Below are 9,142 nucleotides of genomic sequence, written 5' to 3'. Positions count from 1 at the left end.
AAGCGCTCTACCACTGAGCCACCTTCCCAGCCCAGAGTCATTTTTTTTTTTTTTTGGTCCGGTCGTGGGGCCTGAACTCTGGGCCTGGGCGCTGTCCCTCAGCTCTTCAGCTCAAGGCTAGTGCTCTACCACACTTGAGCTGCAGTGCCATTTTTTATTTTTTCTGCTTATGTGGTGCTGAGGAATCGAACCCAGGGCCTCATGCATGCAAGGCAAGCACTCTACCACTGAGCCACCCTCCCAGCCCCAAAGTTTCAGTGTTAAAAGTAACCATGTCAACATTGTTTTTCTTGTTTAAGAATTATAGGGTGGTCACAAGTATACATAAACGTATTGAAATATGATTAATTTAGGGGAGAACTCAAGTAGTATAATTCCTTAGAGGGAAAATCATAGTTCAACAAAATAATAACCAGGAAAGCATTATTTGAAAGGGAAGAGGTGAGACCAAGAGGATGAAGAAAAGGAGGGAGAATGTATATCCAATGTATATCCTTCAACATTTAAGAAAAGTGAGAGTTGTGTTGGGCCAAGGGATTGGTGAGACTGTTTAAAGGGGTGATATTGATCAATGCTCACTGTGTTCATGAACTGCTCTGTTGAATGGCAACCTACTTGTACAACTACTTATTTCAAGATAATAAAAAATATTAAAAAATTAAGGGGTGGATGTGATAATATGTGCCTGTAATACTAGTATTCAGGTGGCTATGACAGGGTGATTACAAATTCAAGGCTAGTTTGTGTTAATTTATCAAAAAAAAGTTACAGAAATTATTTAAAAAATATAACTTTAAGGAAATGAATAACTGTAAATCTTTATTTGGAGGAATTCTTAAGAATTTCTATTTAAACATTAAGAACTGTTATTTTTGTTTTTATAAAGGAATTTAGTATTAATGATGAATTGTTAATTTTAACAGTCAGAAGCTACTACTGTACCATTTATCATTTAAAATAGAGTATACATATATTTATATTGTATTTAATACCAATACTAATATGTTTCAATTTTTAAATGTGTGGTATGGAAAAAAATAGTCTCTAGTTGCAAGCTTTTGAGAAAAAAATCTCTCTTAGCTTTTAGTAAAACATGGAGGAGACTTGTTTGCTGAGAATGAAAATAAAGATACTCCTTGTGATTGTGCGGAGAAGCAACACCACAAAGATCTGGCCCTCAATCTGGAATCTCAGATGGTATTTTCACGGGACCCTGACGCTGAAGAAATAGAAGCTGAATATGCTGCATTAGACAAACGAGAGGTGAGGTAACTTTCGAAAATAATTAGATAGATGTAATAATTTTGTATTTTACATTAAATTTTATGTATTCTTAAAACTCAGTTTGTATGGTCATCTTATCCATATACTTAATATCTTGTTATTTTCATAGCAATAAGTATAAAAATACATCTAGAAAACTTGAGAATAAGCTGGGCATTGATGGCTCACACCTATAATCCTAGCTACTCAGAAGGTTGAGATCTTAGGATCACAGTTCAAAGCCAGTCTGGGCAGGAAAGTCCATGAGACACTTATCTCCAATTAACCACCAGAAAGCTGGAACTTAACGCTGTGGCTCAAGTGGTAGAGTATTCTCCTTGAGCTGAAGAGCTCAGGGACAGCATCCAGGCCCAGAGTTCAAGCCCAATGACTGACAAAATGAAAAAAGAAAAAGAAAAACCTGAGGGTAGCGTATTTTCTGTAACATGTGAATGTATTTATAGTTTTAACACATATAGTGATACAAATATCTTCCTGTTCATCCTTTTCTCCATATCTTTTAGGTTCTTATAATAAACATGTTTTTTGTAATACTCATCTAAAACAAAAAAGTAACTGAAAAACCACCTCTGACCATTCATTTTCCATCTTTGTGTCCCCTTTATTATAGCCCCATATCTTTATAGAAGAGAAATCAAACAAGCATTATCAGTACCTGCCAATTCTTCACCTCTTCATTCTTAGTCATTACCTTATCACTTCCTTTCTACTAAGATGAAACTACACTGGTATGTACTTAAATGTTGCCAAATTCAGTAGGTCTACTTCTCTCTTCATCTTAACTTGAATTCTCAGCAGTACTTGGCACACTTGACCACTCTCTTCCTGGGGAAACATTTCTCCCTTAGCTTCACTTATGGTATTCTCTTTTGCCATCCCTGTCTCAATAAACATTTCTTCTATCCACTGAGTTGCTCAAGCATAAATACAGATGACATCCTTTTATTCTTCACATCTCCTTAACCATTACATCCTAACAGTTCAGGAAATTCTGTTGATTTTACTTCCCAAAAACATAACCTAACTCTGTTTATCCCAGTCTGCTAACTGCCAGACTCTCATCATGCTACTTCTAATTTGAACTATGTAGATTATCCTTAAATGAAGAAATTATACTGCAAGGAATGCTTTTTTTCCCCCCAAATAATTCTGATCCTGTTTAGTGTTAAGTTGTTAGAGTGAGTGTGTGTGTGTGTGTGTGTGTGTGTGTTTGTGTGCGCACGCGTGCGTGTGTGATATTGTTTCTTTATTTTTGAATTCTTAGCAGTTGTGGGCTCTGACATTTCACATAATGGCTCAAATAACTTTACCTTTTTGTTTCTTATTTTTTTTAATTCCATGTTTTATTCGGACTTGTTTATTCAGTTTGAGTACACATGGAAATAGTGCCTAAATATCCTGAGCATTTTGCCAACCTACCCTTCAACACTGACATTGAATCCATAAAGGACTTTGAATGGTACTTGTACCCCTCAACTATTTTAATAAGGAAAATAAGTCAAAATATTTGAATAACTTGTCAGGATAAAAATGAGCTAAACTTTTTTTGTTGGTTGTGAGGCTTGAACTCTGTGCCTGGGCTGAGCAATTTAGCTCAAGGAGAATGCTTTACCACTTGAGCCACAACACCACTTCCCGTTTTCTGGTGGTTAATTGGAAATAAGAGTCTTATGGACTTTCCTGCCCAGGTTGGCTTTGAACCATGATCCTCAGATCTCAGCCTCCTGAGTAGCTAGGATTACAAGCGTGAGTCACCTATGCCTGACTGAACTTTATTTTTAAGACTTTAAACCCAAGCATCTTTTGTTTGGCACATTGTTTAACTCTTATCAATCCATTATTTTGAGCCAAACACAAATTATTACTATGGTATTGTCATTTAGCAGAAAGAGAATTAAATAATAACATTTCAGAAAAAATGTTAATGATTGCGTTGAAAACTTTCATGATTATGTATTTGTTTTTTCCTAAAAATGTCTTAATTTAATTCATAATTAAAACATAATAGAACTTGGCAGGGAAGAGAAAAGCAATTAATAATTATTGGAACTCATTTACAGATTTTAGTTTAAATTAATTTATAACTATAATAAAGTTACATTAAATTTTATGAAGTTAAGAACAGTTCGGTTACTTGTTATGTACAAAACAACTACTGAGTAAAGGAAAAAAAGATTAAAATGATTATTTGAGTATAGTGTTTATGCATATTTGCTTTGATATTATTTTTCTATTTTTATGTAATTCCTGAAATTTATAGTGAATATTTATTTTTAAAATACATTTCATCTTTCATGACTTTATCCCCTAAATTTTAGTAGTTTCTTTTTTTTTTTTTTGGGTCCGGTCCTGGGGCCTGTACTCTGGGCCTGGGCACTGCCCCTCAGCTCTTCAGCTTAAGGCTAGCGCTGTACCACTTGAGCCACAGCACCACTTCCAGCTTTTTTCTTTTTGCTTATGTGGTGCTGAGGAATCGAACCCAGGGCCTCGAGCATGCAAGGCAAGCGCTCTACCTCTGAGCCACCTTCCCAGCCCTTCTAGTAGTTTCTTATGTCAGACCACATTTACGTACCAACTTTTTAAAATCAGTGAAGTCATATTAGACATTGAGTTATACCAAAATATTTTTGACTTAATAAAACATAACCATATCTCTCAAATCAGAACATATAATCTATATATTATGATTACTCGCTTATCGATGAGCATTAATAACTCAGGGTTGTTGTTTTTTTAACCTGTACAGCTTGAGTTGTGTTTTTTTGTTTGTTTGTTTTGTTTTCTTGGCTGTGGGGCCTGAATTCTGGGCCTATGTGCTGTCCCTCAGCTCTTCAGCTCAAGGCTAGTGCTCTACCATGTGAGTCACAGCGCCACTTCCAGTTTTTTCTGCTTATGTGGTGCTGAGGAATCGAACCCAGGGCATGCAAGACAAGCACTCTACCACTGAGCCACCTTCCCAGCCCCGAATTTTTTATTCCATTAATAATCTGAACAGCAATGAGAAATGATATACACCTCCCCTCTAGTTGTTTTTATTCCACCAGGGAAGGAAAAACAGGCTAAAAAAGAAGTGGCCCTGTAGATCAGAGTGGTAGAGCACTATCCTTGAGTGAAAAAGCTCAGGACCTCCAGGCCCTGACCCCAACAACTGACCAAAAAAAAACAAAAACAAAAACTTACTTCAGGCTAAAAATTAAAGAGATGGTGTAGCGCACCCTATATCCTAGCTATTTAGGAGGCTAAGATCTGAGGATCACAGTTGGAAGCCAGCTCAGACAAACAAGAAGAGGCTCTTATATCCAGTTAACTAGCAAAAAGCTTAACTTGATCTAAGTGGGACCAAGAAGCTCTGAATTCAAGCCTCAGTATCAGCACCAAAAAAACAAACAAACAAACAAAAAATAAACCACAAATGAGCAATTGGCATCAGTGGCTCACACCTGTAATCCTACCTACTCAGGAGGCTGAGATCTAGAGGATCAGGATCTTAAGGTCAGCCTGAATAGAAACTTTCACTAGACTCCATTTCCAATAACTGGCAAAAACACAGAGTTGGAGGCATGAGTCAAGTGGTAGAATGCCAGCCTAGGAAGCCATAGGCTCCAAGTCCAGACTCTACTACTGCCAAAAATATGCTTAACGAGAACATAATATTCAGGGCAGTAATTGCTATGCAGAAACAAAATAAGTGTCAGAAGAGAGACTAAGAGACTAATATTTCTAACCAAACTTAGAAAACTTTTCCAACAAAAATTAGAAAAATATGTTCCGTTTCTTAATACCTATGTAAAAAATGAACAGAGAAACTGGTGAGGATTAGGCTTCTATTCTAGAATAAATGACTACAGCTGAGTAAAGGAAGGAAAAGTGAGCTATACTCTACTAGGAAGAACCATGTTAAGAACCATTGCCTATAACTCTGGAACGCTCAAGGTCTTTATCTGGCAGGGGACCTACATGCTGGACATTGCTTTGCCAGGCATCCCTGCTTGAAAGGTTTAGCCTTTTCTGTTTTACAGAAGGATTGCCTTTCTATTAGATGAAAGCATAGACTAGCTGAAGTTTTGGTGCCCAAGCAAAAGAAACAGCTAAATAAGAGAAGCAATTAAAATGGAACCTTTTCTCTCTGCTCCACCCCCTTTCTTTTTCTCCCAAGCTCAGTCATTGAGAAATTGCTATTAAGGGGAAATATCTCCTTTTCTCTGAGTTTCTTTTACACCTTTTAAATTTTTAACAGTTACTAATATTTTGGGGGTAAAGCCATTTTTATAATGAACATTTCATCTATACAGTCAGTTGCGGGGGGGAGTATTTTCATTGTGGTAAAAACAGCAAAAGCAAATACTCCTTTCATAATATCTTTGTATCAGTGTTAAAGATAATTTTTGGAGCTATCAGTCTATACATGGTAAAGTAGTACACTTTGTGTCTGTACGAGGAGGTAAAGTAGTAGTTTGTGTTAGGCTGTTTCTAATTTCTTGAGTGGTGTTTTAGTAGCAACACGTGGAGGTAGTTTCACTCATTGTTTCTTTTTAACTCCTTTTTCTTATCAGTACTGATTCTTTTGAATGTTATTGCTGGTCTTGTGTTTGTTCTGAAAATAGAAGCAGTTTATCTTTGCAAGAAGAAAAAGAAAGTCACCTTCATTTTAATACTACCTACAGAAAAGAGAGGTAGTTACCGTCTGGAACTGAGAAATATATTAAAATGCTTCACATGACCTAATTACATTTCTGCTGGGAAGATTCAGAGTTGAATATGTTATATGTTCATGAAAGCAGTGTGTCTTTGTCCTTCAAGAATTATTTTTGTTTCATCATTACCTATCAGAATTTAAAACTATATATGTACTAGGCGCCAGACTAGGTGCTAGACTTTAATCCTAGCTACTCAGAAGGCTGAGATCTGAGAATTGCAGTTCAAAGTCAGCCGGGGCAGAAAAGTCTGTGATACTCTTACCTCCCAGAAAAAGCCCAAAGTGTCACTGTGGCTCAAGTGGTAGACACCAGCCTTGAGCACAAAGATGCTCAGGGACAGAACCCAGGCCCTGAGTTCAAGCCCCAGGACTGGCAAAAACAAAAACAAAACCACAAAAACTGCATTTTTAAAATCTACATTAAAAATAAATTACAGAACTTTCAGTGGTTGGAGGTATGGAAGAAAAAAAGCTTCAGTATATTATTCTAAAATTGAAGGGAAACTATCCTTTTCCTGTTCGTTACTTCTACTATTGGCTTTTAGACACCACTAATCTGCAGTCATAATTATAGTCATCATTTTCTTTATACTTATTTGGCAAAAATGAATAAGGTAGAATAATGGCTAAATTTAAGTATGTGGGAATTAAGAAATACACATTTGTTTCCAGTGGAGATATCAAGAAATACTCATTGCTGACAAGGAGAGGTACCAAAGAAGTATCCCAAATCCCAAGTTTCGACTTGGAATTCATTTTCCAGAAGCAATATGGTTGATAAAGTGTGTATCTTCTGTAACTACAGAGTTAATCATTACAAGATTTACAAGATCAGTACAAGATTTTTGCAGGGGAAAAGTATCTTTTATAATTAGCTTAAAAGGAAACAGTGTATCATGGGTTAAGTTTATTTCTAAGGTTAATTAAAATTACATTGCAGTGTTTCTTTAATAATATCCTGATATGAGAGATTAAGTTAATTTTCCATTTCTTGCTAAGTAAGTTAATGGAATGCTTGCATATGTAGACATTCATGGCAGTATAACTATATAGATATATAAATGAATAGGCTTTTAATGCCATATGAAATGTACTTAATATAGTATGCATCCTTATTTTTAATAAGAAGAGCACTACAGACTGCTTTTGTTCACTTTCTCTGTTGGCAGTATTTTTTAGATAGAATCTCATTTTGGGCCCCTGGCCAGTCTATATCTCCATTTTTGTATTGACACTTATTGCTATAGCTAGGATGGCAGGATTTACCACCACACTCAGCTTTTTCCTTTTGCAATTATTTCTTGAAGAATTTTGCCCAGACTGGCTTGGAACTGTGATTCTCTTCATTTTAGCCTCCATGTGACAGCCGTATACTACCAGTCCTACCTGTTGGTTGAGATGGTGTCTCTTGAACTTTTGCCTAGACTTCAAATTGTGATTCTCCTGATCTCTGGGTAGCTAGAATTACAGGTGTGAATCACATGTGCCCAGCTGTAAAAATCATTTTGATTACTTTGACTGTTGTAATATGGGTCAAAAGTCCTTTATATTTGTTTACACCTGTAAGAACTCTTTTAATACTTACTGCCACAGGTTATCCTCAGTGATTATTTTACTAAGTATTTGAAATTTCTACTGCTCCTAAAGCTGTGATCTTTCACTTTGTGTTTTCTGCACTAACATGGTTACTCTGGTCTCAATTATATAAACTGATTGGAATATAACATTTAGGATATAAACATTTGGAATAGTACACAATTTGTAAACCCAGCTACTTGGAAAACAGAAATAGGAGGATCACAGTATGAGACCACCTGGGCAAAAAAATTAGTGATACTCCATTTCAACAAATAATCCAGGAATGTCTGTAATTCCATCTGCTCAGGCAACTATCTGAAAACCAACGAATACAGAAAGATCTGGGGCTGTTACTTAAGAGGAAAAGTGTTTGTATAAGGCCTTGATTTTTTTTTTGGGTCTGGTCGTGGGGCCTGAACTCTGGGCCTGGGTGCTGTCCCTCAGCTCTTCAGCTCAAGGCTAGCACTCTACCACTTGAGCCACAGCGCCACTTCTGGCTTTTTTCTTTTTGTTTATGTGGTGCTGAGGAATCGAACCCAGGGCCTCAGACATGCAAGGCAAGCACTCTACCAGTGAGCCACCTTCCCAGCCCCTTGATTTTTTTTTAATGTGTATGAGAACTATAATAATGACTACTGTTTTTACTTCTCATTTGTTTGTATTCAAACTTTCAAAACTGTCTGAGCATTGGTTGCTCACACCTATAATCCTAGCTACTCAAGAGGATGAGATCTGAGGATCATGGTTCATAGCCAGCTGAGGCCAAAAGTAAAGTTGTTGCTCAAATGGCACAGTGCTAGCCTTGAGCAAAAAGCCTCAGGGACAGCACTCAGCTCCTATAAGCCTCAAACCACATAAAAAAACAAACAAACAAAAAAAACAAACCTTAGACTATAAGGAACCAGAAGTCTTGCTTTCATAATATAGTATTGTTATTTTTAGAATGATTAGGTGCATATGCCCTAGCATCTGCCTTCAAGCTTAAAAGACCTGTGGAGTCTAGTATAAAAGTGTAGTTTGACATCTAAGGGGTAGCATCTAAAAAACCCTTCAGAATTTCTATAACCAAAATTGATACTAAAAGATTAAATAAATGACCATACTTATTTATTTGTAGATACTTTGATGTTATCATACAGAAGAATCACTTTAACTTTATTTTTCTTCTTTTCAAAGCCATATGAAGGACTAAGACCCCAGGATCTTCGTAGATTGAAAGATATGCTTATTGTGGAAACTGCAGACATGCTTCAGGCTCCTCTATTTACTGCTGAAGCTTTACTTAGAGCTCATGGTAATGAACTAAATGCTTTTGATAACACAGGTGCCTTGTGAAACATCTTAGCATTAAACAGGAAAGGAGGAGGAGGCTATTTTGTATTTCAATTTTTTTTTTGGGGGGTCCGGTCGTGAGGCCTGAACTCTGGGCCTGGGCGCTGTCCCTCAGCTCTTCAGGTCAAGGCTAGTGCTCTACCACTTGAGCCACAGGGCCACTTCCGGCTTTTTTTTTCTTTTTGCTTATGTGGTGCTGGGGAATCGAACCCAGGGCCTCAGGCATGCAAGGCAAGCGCTCTACCACTGAGC

General features: G+C 36.8%; 1 protein-coding gene across 4 annotated transcripts in view; it reads left to right on the top strand.

Moving 5' to 3' along the window:
* Ankib1 (ankyrin repeat and IBR domain containing 1) overlaps positions 1–9,142 on the top strand; it is a 100,428-nt gene that overhangs the window by 45,966 nt on the left and 45,320 nt on the right. For all 4 annotated transcript variants that reach the window (XM_013026040.1, XM_013026039.1, XM_013026038.1 and 1 more), the window contains exons 4-5: positions 1,081–1,263; positions 8,735–8,852. In XM_013026040.1, coding sequence (XP_012881494.1) covers positions 1,081–1,263; positions 8,735–8,852 — 301 coding nt within the window. The remainder of the gene's footprint in view (positions 1–1,080; positions 1,264–8,734; positions 8,853–9,142) is intronic.

The sequence above is a fragment of the Dipodomys ordii genome, unplaced genomic scaffold, assembly GCF_000151885.1.
Source record: "Dipodomys ordii isolate 6190 unplaced genomic scaffold, Dord_2.0 Scaffold90, whole genome shotgun sequence".
NCBI classification, from domain to species: Eukaryota; Metazoa; Chordata; class Mammalia; order Rodentia; family Heteromyidae; genus Dipodomys; species Dipodomys ordii.
The sequence above is the reverse complement of the archived record's forward strand: the minus strand, read 5'-3'. Positions and strand labels throughout refer to the sequence as shown.